Source organism: Heterocephalus glaber, unplaced genomic scaffold (genome assembly GCF_053883595.1).
Source record: "Heterocephalus glaber isolate CG9 unplaced genomic scaffold, H.glaber_assembly_v1.0 deba00001481, whole genome shotgun sequence".
Taxonomy (NCBI): Eukaryota; Metazoa; Chordata; class Mammalia; order Rodentia; family Bathyergidae; genus Heterocephalus; species Heterocephalus glaber.
In genome coordinates, this window is record NW_028258317.1 from 12,930,525 (window position 1) to 12,951,275 (window position 20,751).

Here is a 20,751-nt window from a genome sequence, read left to right on the forward strand (position 1 = left end):
TTTTATATAACCCTGCATTTACTTATGTCTTTTTTAATTGCTCCCAAAAATATTTCATAACATTCTGGGTGAAATTCTTCCACATACTCTGTTTGACTTATTTCTATGTATTTGGTGTATTTTGATGAGTATTCTATGTGCACATTACTCTTGGATGCATGCTAGGGGTGGAATCTCTGAGTCATAGGTTGAGCATATGTTCAGCATTAGCAGACACTGCCAAACATCTTTCTAAAGTGGTTACACCAGTTCACACACCCACCAGCAGTGAGCACAGCTTTCTCTTGGTTCACATGTTCACCAACATTTGGTGTCAGCTATTAATTTTAGCCAGTCTAGTAGGTGTGTAATGGTATCTTGTTTTAGTTTTAATTTGCACTTCCTTGATAAGTGATGAATTTAGGCATGTTTTTATATCTTTATTGGTCATTTTGATAACCTCTTTTGAAATTGCCTATTAAAGTGTTTTGCCCATTTTTCTATTGAATTTTCTGCCTGTTTCTTATAGAGTTGTAGTTTTTCTTCCACTCAAAAGTGGGCTTGAATGTAGAAGTTCTTTTTATATTCTAGATATGAATCCTTTGGGAATTATATGTAATATTTTTTATCTTCTCCCATCCTGTGGCTTATCTTTTCACTCTCTTGATGTATTTTGGTGAGGAAAGTCATTTTAATGTAATCTAATTCATTAATCTTCTGTATGATTAGTATATTTGTGTCATGTTAAAGTATTTTTAACCACCCAAGTTAATGGAGATATTTTCCTATTGTTTTAGAAGTATTTTTACACCTTTCACATTTAGATAATGGAATCTACATAAAATTGATTTTATATATATATAGTTTCAAACATGATCAAAATTCATTTCCTTCCTTCTGGGCCAACAGTTGATTCAAGACTATTTATTGAAAGGGCTATTATTCCCCCGCCCCATCACCCATGCTACAGTGTCACCTTTGTCATAAATAAAATGCCTGTATAGAGTGTGGATCTGTCTCTAGACTGTAAATTATCTTCCATTCATCTATTTGGTTATCTTCTAACCAATACTACACTGTCCCAATTATGAAACCAAAGTTTCATAGTAATGTCTGATATCTGTTAGTGTATGTCCTTAATCTTTATTCTTCTTCTTTAAGATTTTCTTGGCCCTAGTGTCATATTTCACGTATATATATTCACATATTTATACTTTCTATTACTTCTTATTTCTTCCTGTATTTCTGTTTTCTCTATAATATTCACTATCTTTGTGCCTAATAAACTCCTCTTTTTTTTTGTACTATGGGCCTTCTGGAGACAAACTCCCTCAGTTTGAAGTTGTCTGATTTGCCTTCATTTTGAGGTATTTATTAGCTAGGTATAGCTTCTAGACTGTGAGTTGTCTGTTATTTTCTTTCAGCACTTTAAAATATCATTCCACTATTCTCTGGCTTCCATTGCTTCTATTAAATCAGCAGTGAGACTTAATTGCTTTTCTGAAGGTAATGCATTATCTTTTTCTCTCTACCTGCTTTTAAGATTTTATTTTTGCTTTGCTTTTCAATGATTTTATTATTCTTTGCTCATGTGAGATTCTCTTTGTGCTTATCTTGACTGGAGGTCACAGAGCTTCATAGGACTTCTTGAACCTGTGGACAGATGTGTGTTTGGGGAAATTCTAGAGAAGTAGCTCTTTAAATATTGTTTCTGTCTATTCTCTCTTCCCTCACCTTCCAAGACAAAAATTATACAAACACTATACATTTTCAACCTGTGCCATGTAACTTTTATGCTCATTTCTTATTTTCTATCATTTTCCTCCCTGTGTTTCAGTTTTAACATTCACTACTAAGTAACTTTAGTTCACTAATCTACTTTTTGCTGTATCTATTTTTTCCCATTAAGTTTATCGGTACATTTTAGGTATAAAATACAGTTACATTCATCATTGGGATCTTGTACCTTTACATGAGTATCTTGGTTCTTATTTTTTCCCCTTCCCCTACCCTCCCTTCACCCCCTCCACCCTTCCCTATTTGCAAAGACCTTGTTTCCATTTTTTTCCTTTTCTCATATTCTTTTCTCTTCTTTCCTTTCCCCTACCCCTCCCACTTCCCCTGATCCTTTAGACCTTTTCTTCCTATTAAACAATATCAATTATACATTTTTTAAATTACAATATCAAGATCTAGGAGACATTACCACAGATTTTACAGAATTTAAAAGGATATAGAAAGCCTATTACAAAAATCTTTTTTGAAATAAATTCAACAACTTCTAAGAAGTACCTTGGAAGACAAATTAATGAAACTAACTCTGGAGGAAATATAAAATTTGAATAGCACCTATTAAAGAAAATATATTCCTGAGCTTGAAAGCCTACCTATATGACAACACCAGGTTCATATACATTGTAACTGATAAATTATATCAAACATTTAAAGCAGAAAAAAGAAGGAACACTTCTCCCCACATTTTAGGAAATCAACATTGTACTAATCCTAAAACTGGATAAAGATAATAGAAGAAAAAGGTATGAACATAGATATAAATTTGTTTAACAAAACAAACTATTAGAAGTCAAATCTGGCAGTATGTAGAAAGTGGTTTTATTATAGGGGTGGCAGTGGTGGTTCAGCATTGGAAGATCTACCCCCAAAAGTCATCATTTTTAACAGAGAAAAGGAAAAAGCCATATGATCTTGTCACTAGTTGGAGAAAAAGTATTGGACTAAATTCTACAGGTATTCATGGTAAAAGCTATCAGGAGACTAGAAGTGGAACAGAACCTTCTCAACAGATCAAAGACATGTACTCCATACTTGCATCAGAAACGCCTTATATGAATGGAGAAGATACAGTGCATTCTTCCTAAGGTGGGGAACAGGGCAGATATGCCTACTCTTCATCTGTCCATTAAACTTTGAAACATAGGCCTAAACCAAAATAGTCTGGCAATAAAATGACACAATTAGGATAAGATTGGCAAGGTAGAAGCAAAATCTTTATATGTAGATGAAATGATCATCTGCAGAGAAAATACTAAGAAATCTCTAGGATCCCCTAGAACTTGTACTTGAATTTAGCAAGATTAGAAAACACAAGGTATATATAAAAACTCAGGTGTGTGTATACTTGCTATAAATGAAGAATTGGATCTTGAAATTTAAAAGTTATGTAGGAGTACAAAGGACCTAGAAAAGTAAAAAGAAAAAGAAACAAACAGTGTTGGAAGATGTTTAGTACCTAATTTTAAGACTTCCTCTACAGCTACAGTAATCAAGGCAGTGTTGGTGTAAGGAAAGACATTGGAATAAAACAGAGAATCTAGAAATAGAACCACACATATATGGTCCACTGAGTTTTGAAAGATTATTTAACATTAACATTTTATAGAATATAAACTCAATTCAAGAGCCGAGGAAGAGACAGTGTTTTCAGCAAATGGCGCTAGAACACCTGGTATCGGTATATAAAAAATTAACCTCAACCCTTTATTTCCATACATAAAAATAACTTGAAAGGATCTATGAACCTAAATATGAAAGGCTAAAACTATAAAACTAAGAAGAAATTATAAGGGAAAATGTTTATGAATTTAGGGTAAGCAAGAACTTCCTAGGATACAAAAAAACATGATGTATAAAAGAAAAAAATGATAAATGAGATTCCATCAAAATTTAGAACTTTAAATGACATCATTAAAATGAAAAGTAGTCCTTAAACAGACCATATTTACAATGCATGTAACCTATAACCAGAATATATAAAGAACTCTTACAGCTCATTAATAGACAACCCAATTATAAAGTAGACACAAGAAGATAGTAAATAGCCAGTACAGCACAAGGAAAGATGTGCAACACTAGAATCAGAAAAATACTAATCAGTACAATAACAAGATTGAATTATACACTTGTTAGGGAGAGGAAGTTAAAAGTTTTGAAAGCCTTGTCATGACTTTTTCTTTTTGTGGATTCTCCCCCTTTGCATTTAATTTGTCATGCCCAACAGATACATTCTGCTGGGCTTCCTGGGGTTGTGATCCACATTGTCTTTTCCTAGGATTTGTCTAAAATTTTTTGGAGTGCTGGTTTGGTATTCATGAAGTTCCTAAGGTGCTCTTTATCATGAAAGTATCTTATTTCTCCATCAATTTTGAAAGATAGTTTTGCAGGGTACATCAATCTGGGTTGGAGGCTGTTTTCCTTTAGGGCTTGAAATACATCACTCCAAGCTCTTATTGCCTTGAGGGTTTGTATTGAGAAGTCTGCTGTGATTCTGATGGGCTTTCCTTTGTATGTGATTTGTTTCTTTTCTCTCACTACTTGTAGAATTTTGTTCTTCTGTTGGGTTTCTGGAATCCTAACTATTGTATGCCTATGTGTAGATTTTTTTTTTATCAAGGCTAGTTGGAGTCCTGTATGCCTCACTTTATCTGTACATCAAGTTCTTTTCCCCTGCTTAGAAAGTTTTCTGCCATCACTTCTGTGAACAGTTTTTTTATGTCATCTGCACTCTCTCCTCTTTCTTCATTGACTCCAATCAGTCTTATGTTATTCTTCTTTGCATCATCTAGCAGCTGCTGGATTGATTTCTCATGGTCCCTTACATTTTTAAAGCAATTTTTCTTTTCCTGGTCACTAATTGCTATCTTATCTTCTATATCTGAAATTTTGTCCTCATATTGGTTCATTCTGCTGTGTAGACTTTCAGTGGAGTTTTTAATCTCCTGGAAATCTACTTGTATCTGTTTTATGGATTCCATTTGTTTCCTATATTGGGATTCCATCATGTTCCTCAGCTCCTCTATTTTTTTATCTGTGTCCTCTCTAGATTTATTAATCATGTCTTGCACTATGGGCACAATCTTTGCTGTTATCTGAGAAATTATTCCTGATTTCATTTTTTCCAGATCCTCTTTCATTGCCAGTTCAGAGAGTCCAGGTGGTTGAGTGTCAGATTGTTCCATCTCGTTTCCCTTTGGGGTTGCTGTAGGTGATCTAGGAGTCTGTTTCTGAGGCTTGTTTATATGTCTTCTCATTTCCACGGTGGGGTGGTGGTGGTGGTGGTGCTGCTGCTGCTGGCACCCATGCGGATCACCTCCTCTGCCCTGGGAGTGGTGGAATGGTGGCCAGGGACCCTCCTCCTGGGCACTGGGATTGGCTCACCTCCTCTGCTGTGGGGGCAGTGGAATGGTGGCCGGTGAGCCTCCTTCTGGGCACTGGGATTGGCTCACCTCCTCTGCCCTGGGGGCGGTGGAAGGGCCTTTTTGCTGTATCTAACATGCTAGTTCATTCACCTATTGAGTTCTTTATTTCAGTGGTTATATTTTCATCTTTAGAATTTCCATTTTATTCTCTTCTTTTGTTTTTTATCTTTCACATCTCTGGTGATATTTTGCATCTTTTTATCTATTTTCTTGAACAAATCCATGTCTCATAACTTCAAGATTTGGATCACATATGGGTTTATTTCTATTATATATTTTTTACTTTTCCTTCCTTTTCTTTTAACATTTGATCCTGCCTTCTTGTATAGCTGGTAAAATTAAATTAAATGCATTTTGTGTACAAAATTGTAACAGCTACAGATAGTCTTTATCTTCCACCAGGAAATATTTATCTTCAAGCAGGCAGCTGAATTCTTAATGCAGTCAGGAATTGAACTGATTGCAGGTTTGGTTTTAGTGTTGGAAGACCTGGCCTGTTTTGGTTTGTTGTTATTCCTAGTATTGACCCATCAGTTCTAAATCCTGGGGTATTTTGGGCCTTGGGTTCTAATTTTTGTCTTTTCAATCCTATGAAACCCCAAAGAGTTCTGTTCATTTTTGCCTGGTTTCTCAGCCCTTCTTTAATTTAGTTGTTAACAAACATTTCAACAATGCCACTTATAATGCTGGGGTCCCTTTCCTGTGGTTCCCTTTCCTGTAGGCACTGGGCCCTTCTGGTATGTCTACCTTGGTACCCCTGACCTAGTGTTTGGCTTCCATTGTCGGATTGCTAAAAGCTCTGGTGCAATGCTTGCTATTTCTTCTGCGAGTCTTCCTGCTTACAAACCAGCAAGTGACTCAGTGAGGATGCTGGGGGCCCATCCCAAAGCATTTCTCTTCCCTCCAGCATGTTGGCTTTTCAGTCCTGCCTGTCAGGATTGCTCTCTGGTATCTATAAAAGGCTATTTTTATATTTTATTCTGCTCTTTTCCATGCTTTTGATAATAGTTTTGGTCTAATATAAGCTATGTCATCTCATTCATAGTGGAAGTCTGAACTGAGATTTAGCTTGACAGGAGGTGGATGTGACTTGGGGAAGGGGTAGGCATGTCCCTGGGATTGGTGAGTATTGTTCATGGGAAGAAGAAGACATGTTGCATGGCTCCACAGGAAGACATAGCATGCTGAACCCATGTGACAAGTGGGCTAATGTCAGCACTGCATTGGAAGAAGAGTGTCTTGGCCACCACTCATTCTTAGGTGGGATGCTTAGCCCAAAGAGACAGTAAGCTTCCTTGCCATGAGGAGGCCAAGAAGGGACTCAGGGTAATCATATTGTAGGAGGAACATAGTCAGTGGTCACCAACTTATGTATGCTTGCAATATGAGATTTTAAAATAAATATAGATGCCTAAGTGAACTCACTTATTGACTTACTGAAACAAAATGAACCTAAAGTCTGCATTTTTAACAAGCTAGCCAAGTGATCTCCTCACTAGATTGAAGGACCCAGCAAACTAGCTATGCCTGCTTGCACCTTCCCAATGAGGTGCTGAGATCAGACATCCCACAGGGGTTCTAGAGAGGAAGTCTGCCAGTTCTACCTCTGGGACAGGGTTTAGTCAGAACTGTGGAAGAGGAGTTTCTCCTTGTCATCCTCGTTCTTGTCCATGAGGCTCCCCAGCCTCTGGCAGCAGGACTCAACATGGTTCTGTTGGAATGACAGACCCATCAAGTTTAATCACACTGTGGGCTTAACAAGCTTGTGTGGATTAGCTTGGGAACCTAACATCTATTTATAACACAGTTAACACAGTTTCTATGGGAAAATATGTTCCAAGTTCCAACAACTGCCTCTCAAAAATATGATGGAGCACAACCTGTCATTAACACAGAATATATATATATATATATACACACACCAAAACTGTAGCAACACATGATAAACTTTACCTCAGAGCATGAGTAATTAATCAGCATTCAGTGTCAGCTTTACAATGGAAGAAATTCTTCTGCCCTGAATAATTGGAAGACTGCTTTAGGAACAACTATTACCTTTTTTGCAACAATCGTGAGACTATTTCTTCCTGTCCTGTCATTGTTTGGCCCAAGGGAGATGGGTGCTGGTGTCACCTGGGAACAGTGATGAATCCCCTGGGATGTAAAGACTGAGAATGAGGTCACCTTTCAGCTTAGCTACACCTGTGTCCCATTCCAAGGACTCTACACACAGAAATGTGGTAAACAGCCATATTTTGAGTGTTCTTGGCCCTACTACTCCTTGTTCCTGAGAAGAACAGTTTTGTAAATTAGAAAAGATATGTTCACAGGTGCACATGTGAAGAGCATTTATAGGGGTTTGTGTTGGCCCCAAGCCCAAATCTAATAAACAATATGGTCTTGATTCTGTTCTTGTTCCCCTCCACAGATACAAACTGTATAAGAGAAATACAAAAATAGCACTCAGTTACCTCCTGATGAGACCATGCTTGGAATGTTCACCCCTGGTCTGGACCCTCTACTTTAAGTGAATCCTAGATACCTTGAAGGATCCCCCCAGACCATGTTCTGGTTAAGTCTGTCTAGAAAGTCATCTAAATGTAATTGTTAGGTAGAGCAAATGAAAGTCAAGCTATGGTTTGAATGTGTTACAAGTTGGTCCCCAGAGTGGCACTGGGGGTGGGACCTTGGGAGGTGGACCTAGAGAGAGGTCTTCAGGTCATTGGGGGTGAGCCCTTGAAGGCAATGGTAGAATCCTATCTCCTTCCTCCTTCTCTTTGCTCCTTGGCCTGGGATGAATAGTTTTGTTCCACCAAGCATCCCTGCTGTGATATGCTGTCGCATCATGGCCAACACAATAGGGTCAAATGACCCTGGACTGGAACCTCCAAAACTGTGGGCTAAATGAAACTTTTTCTCTTTAGAAGTTGATTGTCTCAGGTATTTTGCTATAGCAATGAAAAATTAACTAACAGGGGCACTACTTGCCCTCAGATGCCACTGTATGCATCAGAGAACAGTCATAGGAGAAAATGCCAAGAGGATAGAAGAAGTCAAAGGGGATCATTCTTTTCATGCTTAAAGCAATTAGATAAGCATACATCCAAGCAATTTTTAAATACTTTGGAATTAGCCAGTAGCTAAATTATCAACCAGAAGTAGACCAAAATGACATCTAAAAATCAAAGAAAATATAGCTAAGTAATAAAAGATGGAGTTTTCTAGTAGAGGAAACATCTAGTGCAGGAGCTGGGGCAGAGGGGTAATGAACAAATATGAAAGTGTGGAAGGACTCTAAAGGTTTCAGGAAGAGAATACACCTCTCGGTGGACTGTCTGAGGCTTCCTGGGGAGGAGTGGGAATGGCCAGTACTGACGGCAGCACTTCAGAAGCCAGCCAGGACAGAGGGACAGACAGGGCATGTAGTTGACAGGGGCAGACTAGCTCTGCGGTGTGGAGGATCCAGGCTGGCCAAGAGGCATACCCAGCTCCTTGAAAAACCCTGAAGTTAAAGTCTGTCCCTACCATGAGTGTTGAGTGACATACAGAGCATGATGGCTGGAGTGCTGCATTCCCAAAGGAAACTAAGAGGGAGAAACCCAAGCCTCCCCGTAGGACCTGAGGCAGGAAAGGAGGTGGCCACTGGCTGGGACACAGTCATGCTTGGTCAGGCAGCATATTGCCTGCAAGGCTGTAGCTGGGGCACTTGGCACTGGCTCCCAGGTACCTGGTTGGTAACTCTGCAAGAGACCACCGCTTGGCATGGGGGCCAGAGCCAGGGAAAGACCCCACCACAGTACAGCTCTACTGCCTGCCTGGACTCCTGGGCCTGGCCCCAAGAAACTTGTGCTGGTTTTTAAAAAGCTAAGGATGATCTCAAAGTCAAACACAAAAGTAGTAGCAGAGGTGGGATGGGAAGCTCCACTGTCTGTCTCTCTCTCTGTTTCTCTCTCTCTCTCTCCCCGCCTCTTCCTGTGTGTATGTCTGTGTGTATCTGTATGCAACCTTAGACAAGTCTCTGAACCTCTTAGTTGCCTCAGGCTGACAGAACTGACAGAGTCCATGGTATCTCTATGCATTTTGTTCCCAAGAAGGGATTTTTCCAAAGATGAAGCTGTAGGCTCTGATGGCATTTCTGGATGGAAGAAGTCAGAAGTGGTTTGAGAAAAGGCCCAGGATGGGTTGTAGGTAATGGGCTCTCTGGGTGGCCTCATTTGGAAGGTTGGCCCCAGTTCTTGAGCCCCTGTCTCTGGGGTGGTTGGGGGTGCCAGAGTCTGGAAGGGAAGTGGAGGGGAAATGGGAGAGAGAGGAAGGAGGGGGGATAAGGGAAAGAGAAAAGAGTGGGGAGAAGGAAGAGAGAGGGAGGGAAAGAAGATGGGTTGCAGAGCAAGTCATTATTTGCTGGGTCTGGCCTGAAGCTCTGGGGAGCCCCATAATTCTGAATTCAATCTAGGCCTTCCAGATCATTTGGAAAGTATATTCATTTAGTGGAGGATAGAAAATGTGTTTTGAACATTTTGTTGACTTGTTTATAATTCAAATATTTAGACATCTAGACATATCTAGACATATAGACATATAGGATTTCACGGGTGCTGTAGTCTAGGGCCTGCAGATATCAAGGGAGGCCTGCTTAGGGTGTATTGTCCGCTCTCCTTAGTCTTGACAGGCAAACAGGGTTGTCTCAGCCCTGTCCCTCAGAGCTGTCTCAGCCCTGTCCCTCAGAGCTGTATGGTCCTCTAATTGGTTTCCTAGTCTGTTAAATGGGGACAAAATGTCACCCGCCATATGAAGTGGCTGTGGCATTAAATGGGGTAATGGACACAGAGCCTAGCACTATGCCAGGCACACAGCGGGCACTGAGGAGTGTCGGCGTGCCAGATGTCCCTGCTGTGACTTAGTATCCCTGCCCCCTTGCTTTTCCAGACCCCACAGCAGTACGAGAGAGAGTATAACAGCAAGCGGTCAGGCGTGGGGCCCAGCAAGTTCCATGGGTACGCCTACGACGGCATCTGGGTCATCGCCAAAACACTACAGAGGACCATGGAGACGCTGCATGCCAGCAGCCGGCACCAGCGCATCCAGGACTTCAACTACACCGACCACACCCTGGGCAGAATCATCCTCAGTGCCATGAATGAGACCAACTTCTTCGGTGTCACGGTCAGTGCCGTGTGTCTCTTTTCCTTACTGCCCTTTGCAGATGCACGAGGCAAGGAGAGAGGCTGTCACACACCTTAATGTGCATGCAGTCTGTTTTCTGGGATCATTGAAACAGCTTCCAGTCACCCACCAGGTCACAGGGCTGTTGAAACAAGGAGCAGGCAGGGTGTGCTCTCTGGCACACTGGGAAAAGGCCCGAACTCAGGAAGAAGAAAGGGCTAAGAGCAGATGTATGGACAGCAGGTGCATTTTTACTAGATGATGGGTGGGGTGGGCCAGGAAGAGCTCTGGACAGAGTCAAGTTCAAATCCTGGGTCTTTACTTACAAGCTACTTTCTTTGAAACATAGAATTTCCATTCCCATAGTAGGAATAATCCCTACCTAACAAAGTGGTTATAAAGATGAGCCATTGCTGTGAGCCTTAAGTTTTTCATCTGGGAAATGAGGATAATAACATATGTCTTGTGTAGAAGTTAGGAAAATTAGCAATGAATGTTTTTTTTTCTTGAATGTTTATCATGTGCTTTTCTTGAATGTTTATCATCTGCTTACCATAGCAGTACTATGCTTAAGTACTTAATGTAGACTATACTCAATAATGTATGCCCAGTACTGTGCACCCAGCAAATGCCAGCTATTGCTACTGGTCTCATTGCTTCCTTATGCCACCCATAGGTAATAGGTGCTGTCATTATCCCCATTAACAATCAGGAACATGAAGCTTGGAGCATTTAAGTTCTATAGCTAATCAGAGGCAGAGATGAGATTCAAACCTGGGCCTAGGTCTTAATTGCTACATTACACTATATTCTGGTAATGGGTGTAAGTAGTAGTTATTTATGACTCATGATGATGTATTTACCACTGAATCTTCTCCTAGAAAATATAGGAAAAATTTGAAGAGTAGATTGAATGAGCTAAAGTGCTGTCTTGTACTCTAACTTGGTAATTTGAGAGTGAGTCCCTCCTGGGGTATTAAGAGGAGTAGATAGGAGGAGCTGATTGGTGTGTTTCCTAATGTCCATATCCACAGTGGATATGCTTAGGCCTGTTTCAGCTGTGCTAGCCAGGGCCTGTGTGGGTGCTGAGGTTGAGCACAATGCTGTGGTCACCAAACCAAGATGGATCCTGTGGCCCACATACAGGAGTGAGACTCTGGCAGTACTGACATCAAGAGGTTAGAATTGGGAGAATCTGCCTGAGACTGGAAGAATTTCTGTGACCTTTGGTGGAAAAGTAAGGGAAAGTATTTTGGAAGAGGTGGCATTTGAGTTGTGCCATGAACAGTGGGTAGGAGCTAGACATGCAAGGAGGGACTGGAAACCTGGCCAGACCAGAGTATGGTGGGCAGGGGGGAGTATATAGGGACAGGAGGGGCCACTGTTACCTGGTCAGAGCATTGGGAAGGTAGATGGTGGGGCTGGTAAGGTAAATGGGGGCCCAATTCTGGAGGGCCAAGCTAAAGGGCCTGGCCTTGATCTTGTATGGTGATCATTCTCACAGTGTGGCCAGCTTCGCCTGGGTGCTTGTTAGGGTCCTAGGCCCATTGAATCAGCCTCTGGGGGTGGAACCCAAACACCTGGTCCTTAATATATCCTGCAGATAATCCCTGCTCTGGCTGGCAGGAAAGCTCTGAAGTTTGCTAAAAATGAAGCAGATTTCTACAGGCCCTGGGTAGAAGGATCTGAAAGTGCTGGGTGTCCACTCCTATAGTTCAGAAATAAGGGTTCTGTGTAGTTACTGGCCATGAGTGTGTTTCGAGCACACCTGGATTCAAGCTAGAAACTTTAACAGCTTTCCTCAACCTAGCTTTAAAATAGTTTTTTATCCTCACAACTCCTTGTCATACAAATCTCTCATGGAGCCCAGTATATGAAACATTAAGCTTCTCAGTTAGCAGAGGAGCCCAGAGCCTTGTCTATTCACCTGTTTTCCCCACATCTCTTTTTCACTGCACCCATGCACCCACAGAGAGGCTGCACAGAGCACTAATCAAAATATCTGCAAGAGCCAAGCATGATTGCATATGCCTGTAATCTCAGCTCCTCAAGAGGCTGAGGCAGGCAGGCCACAAGTTCAAGGCTAGGCTGGACAACTTAGCAAGACTATCTCAAAATAAAAAAACTACAGAGGATGGGGATGTATCTCAGTAGTAGAACACTTGTAGCATGCAGGAACCCATGGATTCAATCCCCAGCACCACATTTCCAAGGTCTGTTCTCATTAATTATATTGTATATATTCATAGGCCAAGACTCAAAGAGGACTGGCATTGGAGCAGGGCAGGTTGCAAACCTGGGTACATTTATTTCATGTTTTCCTCCTTATTTCATAGAATGAATTCACAGTAACCATAGTTGAAATGGATAGAGAGTTACAGAATCTAGAAAGTATTTTGTCATTTCTCTATTCCTAGAACTCACCATTTTGCCTAAATGCCTGGGAGTAGCTTCGTGGGAGACCATTTATAACCACTTCCAAGTGTGTCCTTTCATCTAAGCCACATAATACATAATCCCTACTTGAGCAATTAGACAAGTCTGCCTAAAATGCTTTGCAGGGCTAGAAGATGAATTTCTTTTTAATGGGAGATTTCTTGACACCTGCTCCAGTTTGTGACTCATAATTCAGTGAATGTGAGATCTGAAATCAGTTTTAAAGATACTCAGATTCAACACTCTCATATTGCAGATGAGTATCTGAGGTTCAGAAAGTCACCCAGCAAGGTGGTTTGACAGAGGCAGGATGGTAGCCAGACTGGCCATGCCTCTCCTCAATTCCATGCCACCTCCGTTCCCTTTGTGCAAGTGCCTTGTCATCAAGAAAGGCTACAAAGTGAGGCAGTTCCGCAGTCTGTTTTACCTTCGTCCTTATCCCCTTTGTCACATACTAATATGTGCTTGGCACTGGGTAGTAGACAGGTTTCATTAAAATTGTCTAACGATCAAGTAAAAAAGGATGTCCTCTGACAAGTAAAAAGTGCCACTGTGGTTTGAGAAGACCACAGAAGGCCAAGTTCAGCTATCAATGAAAAGTTAGAAAGGAAAGGAGTGGGGAGGTAGAAATAAATGGAAACATTTTCCATTTGCTGAAGGATTTTCATTATACAGTACACATGGTATCCATTTTTCCATTCTCAGGCAGACACTTTATTCTGGGGCACCTTCATTCAGCATGTTTACTATACGGGAAATTGCTTAAACACATTAAATTAATTATATCCAAGACTCAATTCCAGTTGATTCAGTGTGCCTGTTCTCTGCTAGGAGCTGGGCCTGTGCTTCTTGGTTGGCATGTTGATGAAGAAGTTTCTTCCATGCAACCCAGCATGGAGATCCAACTTAACCCGGGGCCCAGCTCTGTTTAATCCTTTCAGGAGCTCCCTTTCCATCTCCCCTAGAGCACACAGAATGGGCTTCCATGTCCCTACCTGCACACTGATCCCCTGGAGTTGCTGACCACCTCTGATTTCCTGAGCACATAGTCATGATGTTTAGCACTGTAATTCTGCCCCCACGGTCTGGAAATCTCAAGATGCTTCCCTGCCTGGAGCCCCTGTTCTGCCAAACATGCATCCAGGAAACTCTGGCTGGAATTGACTACTTAGATCTCAAAAGTTCACAGCATTTTGAGAATCCATTTTCTGAAAGTCTTGGAACCCAGCTCAGCAAAATTAGTTTAGGGCAATGATTCCTAAATGTCTAGGTGTTTGTTGATCTCTCCGAAAGCTTTGTTAAAATTCAGATGTGCTGGTCCACACTCCAGAACCTCTGATTCACTGGTCTTTCTGTGAAGCCCAGGAACACATATATGAATAGCAATCTAGATGATTTTCAGACAGCATCCTTAAGAATTGCTTGTGGACACACACACACATACACACACACCACTTTTTGTTTTGAACTTATCAGTGATATAGTTGTTCCTGTCTTCATTCACTCCATTAGCACTCCCTCGGCTGGATGTATGGAGCAGAGAGAGGAATAATGATGACCCTTGCTCTCAGGACTACCCCCCACACACAGCCCAGTGGAGGTAGAAGACAAGTAGATAATTGCTGGGCACAGTATCCAACATCTGCCCAAGGTCTCTGGAGGGAAGATTAGGCTTCAGTTACAAAGTAAGGACCAAGGAACCATACTCCATTTTTTTGGAATTCAGTAAGCAAAACAATGTTTCAGTAATTGCAAGATCCCCATCTAGTAGGTACTTGTCTTGTGTCATGTGCTGGTGGAGGAGGCTGCAATGCCAGGTCCCCTTGCCCTGCTCTCATCATATCAGTGCACTCTAGGACTTAACAGACTCCTCTAATTTGGCTTTTGTTACAAAGAGACACCTGAATTCATTACCAGGTGATCATAACCTTTCAAAACATGCCTAGGAACATTTGCTGAGCATTCAGGTGAAAGAAAATCCTTAATTTTTTCCCAGCTGATCACTGTTTAATTCTTTCCAGTTTCCCGGCTCTCGAAACAGGGTGCTCTCTCGGGTCTCAAAATGGACAGATCCTTTCAGTGTGTCAGACTAAGAAAGGATGGCTCTAACCACAGTAACCTAAGCCTTTGGTACAAGTTCCTCCTGCTCTGGCTTTTGAAAGGACACCACATTTGGTTTGTGGTGCCTACAACTGGCTAAATTAATAGAATCTCATTTTACCCTATTATGACAATGTGGCAGATGTAATGTGTGTCCCAAAGAGTCCCTCAGATGTGCACTCCAGGTTTCGGGGGAGGGGAGCGTGAGGCCTCCAAGATTATCCAGCCACAAAGAGATTGGAAGAAGCTCCTGGGGAATACCTTTGATTGTGAAAAGAGGACTCTGTTCTTACTAAACTCTTTCCTGTGATCATCCCTCACTCCCTGTGGGTGAACTCAATGCAGAAGAGATCACAGCTAGAAAGGGGGTGACCCATAAGTTCCTGCAAATAATAGAATCACCCTTCACCCTCTGCTCTGCCTCTGTCAACCAGCTGCAGATCTGGACCTCTCAGGGCAACATCTGTCAGAAGACCCCCGCCCCCCAAGTTCAGGCCTTTCACCTCTGATGGCTGTTATGTTCTAATTGATCTCAACAAGAAGGCGAGGAAGAACAGCACATGGTGATTGTAGAGTTTATTGATCTATTTGCTTTTGTTGTTGGTGAAGGGGAATCTAGCCTCAGCCATGGCACCCCTTAAAGTTTTTAGGCAAGTTTTTAAAAAATGTATCTCTACTATAACTCTAATACTGTCCACTATTGACACTTTCACCACATCAGCATTTCATCTGAAGAAAATCTCAAAAATGTCAGTTTGGTTGAATACTCCAAGTGAAGTAAGTAGCCAATGAATTTCTAATCCCAGGGAAATCTCAATGATGTCTCCAGCCTCCATTCACATCATTCCCATTGGCCCTGCTCTGACCCTGAAGTTGTGCAGTTAGTTTTTTATCCAAGAACTTTATACACACATGCAAACATACATGAATGGTTAAATGTAGGGAACAGGGAAAGGGGACGTTACTAGAACCTCTGCAGTAAATCCTAGTCTGCGAGCCCCGACAGCACAAGGCGAATTACAGGAAAGGTAGAAAAATGAGACTGAGAAGAAGCTGAGCTTTGGATCTGATCAGTGCTGCTCTGGGCGGCAAAGATGAAAGTCCCCAGTTTACCGCACCTTTTATTCAGCACATGGGGAGAAACAAATGTAACAAATGACTTGCAGAGAGTTCAGTACAGCGGTGGTGTAAACAAATGTAACAATCCAAGAACAATGAGGGACTGAGTAGATGTTTGTTCCTCCCAGGATGTGTTCAGCTGGTGCAATCTTGTCCTGGAGAATCACAGCATCTCCGGATCATTGAGGTCTCAGTTGTGAGGGGGCCAAAATGGAATTATGTCTCGGAATTCCATAGCTGGGCTGTAGGCAGGAAAACTAGGCTAACCAAATGATTTTTCCCTAAAATTATGTCGCATTGCTCCCGACAGTTAAAGATCATCTTTGAGAGTTGGCTTCTCTCCTGCCTGTCTGATTTTTGGGGTTCTGGTTTCATTTTCCAGCGTGAAGCTAAACCTCAGCCTTCCCACCCTCCACACCTTTGTGACTTATAGTTGACAGCCTCATTTACCGCACAGATTATTTTTAGGTTGAATTTGAGTGAGAAAAGAAACAGAGCACTAGGAACTCCACCAGAAGTTGAAAAAACTCTACCAGTTGGGGACCTGTCACTTTTGGGGGTGGTCATTCTACCAGCCATGCCTCTGTCCCCTGCGCTGTGATGACTCTACCTATTTCTTAGTTTTTTGCTGCAGGTTGTCACTAGAGAATGTGTCTGAAACTCTGGGATAGGCCACTTGTGATGTGTCCATGGATATGCTAGAAGGTAGGCTTTGTCCTAGTGGCCTCGGGCTAGTTCCCAATGGTACTCAACTGTTTCCCATTCTAAGCTCCCTCTCATAGGCCTTCCATGGTGATTGCTACAGATTCACAGCAAACCCCTCTGCACCCTACTTGTCCCCATCATACCCCAGATCCAGCTAGTGCAGTGGAATTGCATCCTACACAAACTTAATATGAGACCACCTTGAGAACCTAGTCTCTCTGCCCCCATCCCCTGGCTAACCAGTCCACCCTCAAAAGCAGGTGAAATGTACCATTGCCCGGGCACAGCCATGAGGAGCTTTAACAGGAATTGCAGATTTGAAGTCAAGCACCAAGAGACCAGAGCCTGTGCACCTCCTAGAGCTGTGTGACTTCAGGGAAATTATTTACTGCACTGTGCCTGTTTCCTCATCTGCAGAGTGAAAGAGTTGTTGTGAGAAATAACAATACTGGTTAGCACCCATGAACTGCATCACTGTTATTCAGTTATAATTACTACTACTGCTGTTATGATGGGGACTTGTCAGAAAACAGTTCATGTGGGTCCAATCCATCAGCATTCAGGATTGAATCTCATGCTTGATCATGATATGCATACCTGGCGCTGGTCTGTTTAATATATGGGATCTCATTTAATCCACTCATCAAGAAACAAAACTATTAACTTGTGTTAAGATTACAGGAAATATCAAAACAATGGTGCCTTGTGAGCAAGCATACTTTTGCATTTGCTTCCTGCTGCCATGTACTCTAGGGATCGGAAAATCACCTTGGATATGGGAGGCATCTGCTCATAGTCCTCCCTCCTGCCTAGTTCAGTACCATTCAAATCACCACTCAGTCTCAGAGTCACTACTTTGCACCAGACTAATCACAGCAGGTGCTGCTGGCACCCCACCCCGATCCCCTGGGACCCCTTTTAGAGTTCTGGCTGGGTTTGGCTACACCCTACTGCAGGTACCCCAGCTAATGGCTCACACCTGCAGCCTGCTGTAATCCGTAACCCCTAGAGATTGGAGCCTCCTGGCGTGGAGGTGCCTGGGAGCTGTGCCCATCTTATGGATGGCAGGAATGACTGATGTGGTATTGCCACACCCAGAGCCTGTACCTTGCAAGGCTCCTGCTGAAGTGAGCCTGCCCCTGAAACCACTTCCTTGCTCAGTCTCCTCCTTTTCCCCTTCTGCCTTACAGGTTCCTCCTGAAAATGCATCATTAGCAAATCACTTATGCATGCTTCTGGGGGGCCCAATCTAAGACAGCCAGGTGTTTCTATAGGAAATTCAAGCATTTTCTTTTTTGGGGGGGGCAGGGGTCGAACTCAGGACCTTGCGCTTGCGAGGCAGGCAGTGGCACCACTGAGCTAAATCCCTGGCCCATCAAGCATTTTCAAGAGGAAGTTTTACTATAACGTAATTACTGTTGTACCTGTTGACTTTAGAACCAGTCTTCCTACTGGCCTCACCCTCCCCTTAGTAAGAGGCTCTGGGCTCTTCTCCCTCTTATTCTGCCTGCCACATGTCACTACCACCCCTGCCGGTGAGGCCAGTCCAGGGAGAGCCGCATTTGTCTCCTCCAGTGAATTTCTATCTCACAGACAAGCGGGCAGTGCAGCTCTTTATTTCTCTGTTCCCTCAACAGTGCACCTAGTGCCTTATACCTGGTGGAAGCTCAGTGATTGCTGGTAACCTCCAGTCACCTTGGTGGGATTGAAGCCCCATATGATTGAAAAATTCAGTCACACTTTTCAGCACCGTTGCCTTTTGGGCTGCTACCAACTAAAAAGCTGCTTTCAACTCAGTAACTAATCAGAACTGACAACAGAAGTGCTGTCAGGACTTGTGAGTTCTTGGATCTGCTAATAGTGATTCCCAAATTCTTGCTTCAAAACTGAGTGTCAGTGATTCATCCAAGTTGGGGAATCATAGGCATGTGTGTGTTGGAAGGGCAGGGTCTCTTGTTGTTGCTTTCTGAAGCAGCACAGAAACCTATCCTTTCCTTCCTTTTGATCCCTCTGGGGCTCAAAATCTGAGGCCTGGGGTGGGGGTGGGGGGTTGCTGATGAACCCCCTGTGAATGAATGTCAGAAACTTTCCCGAAGGGTAATTGCCAGTAATAAACAACGGCAGTAATAATCATCCTTGATGTGTGGCTCACTTGTTGCCAGAGTGCATTGACAGTCCCTTCCATCTTCTTTCCTCAGCCCAATCACCCTCACAGAATGTTAACCAGAGCTGCCCATTCCCGAGCTCCTCCTGTATCCCAGGCAGAATCCCAAGCACAGCACACTCATTCACATCAGCCCCAAAGCCTGAGTGCTTTTCCCGGTGAGCTGCACCTGGTCCCTCACTTGTATCCTATCCCTGCCCTTCTGTCACCTTCCTGTGACCTTCTCTCAGTGAGGTCATCCCTGATGCCCTGTTTCAGATTGCACTTCCCTGCCCCATCAGCTCACTCCCTCAGTACTTAGTCATTCTCCACAATAGTTACCCTCATCTGACATACTACTTGTCTCACTTATATATTGACTGTTTTGTTTCCTGCTGTGTCTTCAAGGCTTGTGATCAGGTACTTCAGATGTAGTAGATGTCTTATGTATATTGATTTAATGAATAAATATTTCAATAATTAATGGCCCTGTTATATATTAAAGAAAATAGGCTTATCAAACTTAAATGGTTTGCCCAAGACCCTACACGTAATACACAGGAGTTTATTCAAGACTACCCATCTGGCTGGCTGAAGCCCATCTTCCTAACTATTCAGATATTTTGGTAATTGAATCAGCATTCCCAGGTCTTCCTACAAGCCAGACCTGGGCCAGGCAGGAAGCATAAGATGTAAGATTTTTGCTTCCAAGGAACCCAGGATCTGAACAACCAGGTGAGATGAGTGGAGGGAGTGCAGGACCGAATCTTTATCTTGGTAGTGAGGGTGTGTGTCTGTCTGCCTCCTCCCACTGGATAGTGAGCCTGTGAGACTCTTGACCATGGGCCTCATAATTGTCTTTATCCCCCTGGTGTCTTTTCTTTTTTTGGTACCGGGGATCGAACTCCGGTCCTTGTGCTTTTGAGGCAGCAGTGGCACCACTGAGTTAAATCCCCGGCCTTCCTCTGGTGTCTTAATAAGACCAGCTCCTGGTCTGTGAAACTCACATTTGTTGATTGAATGAATTAGGTAACTGCAGAATAGAGAAGCAAAGTAGCTATATTGGGTCCCCTGGTGCATTCCTGGTAAACCTAGTCAGAATCACACTCTAGATCTTCCCATTCAGAGTTAAGGGCCTCAGAATCCTGTGTTCCTAGGCATTGCATGACTGCCCTTCCCCATTTATTCATACACAATTACAAATGACTACAAACAGTGTACAGCAGAGGGAAGAAACCTCCTCCTTCTGCTGTCAGATAAATTTGAAAGATCAAAATAATATGGTTTAACAATTTGTTTGAATTGATGCTTAGCCTTCCAGAGCTTGCAAGTTTGACTTCCTCAAGTCAGGAAAAAAAAAAAAAAAAGAGCTATTTTCTTCCTAATGAAAAGCAGTGTGGGGGAGTGTATTATTTTATGAGTGCTTCAACAGAAGCCCTGAATGCAGACTCTGTCCCAGTCCCTGAGCGAAAGAGACTGCACCCTGGAAGGAGCCGGGAGATGGTGGTCCTAGTAACAATTACTGTGATGACAGATGTAGTGATATGAATGGCTAACTATTTTCAGTGCTTCTATTTACTGGGTACTATGCGAGGCTCTTAATTATATTACCTCATTTAATCCTCACAATAACACCTGCTATGCATTGGGTTGAATCCTCTGCCCCAAAATTCATATGTTGAACTAACCTGCAGTGCCTCAGAATGTGACTTTGTTTGGAACTAGGATCGTTGTGGTTGTAATTAGTTTAAGCTGAAAGCACAGTGGACTAGGGTAATGCATTATGCCTACTGTCCTTATTAAAGGGGGGAGTTTGGAGACAGGTAGGCAGGCAAGCAGAAGGTCATATGATGAAGACAGAGAGAGACACGATGCTTCGGAGCCGAGGAA

The 20,751-nt window shown here is 42.6% G+C and overlaps 1 protein-coding gene across 2 annotated transcripts in view; it reads left to right on the forward strand.

Moving 5' to 3' along the window:
* Positions 1–20,751, forward strand: part of Gabbr2 (gamma-aminobutyric acid type B receptor subunit 2) — a 367,556-nt gene that overhangs the window by 215,900 nt on the left and 130,905 nt on the right. For both annotated transcript variants that reach the window (XM_087183622.1, XM_004864946.4), the window contains exon 7: positions 10,122–10,358. In XM_087183622.1, the coding sequence (XP_087039748.1) occupies positions 10,122–10,358 (237 nt within the window). The remainder of the gene's footprint in view (positions 1–10,121; positions 10,359–20,751) is intronic.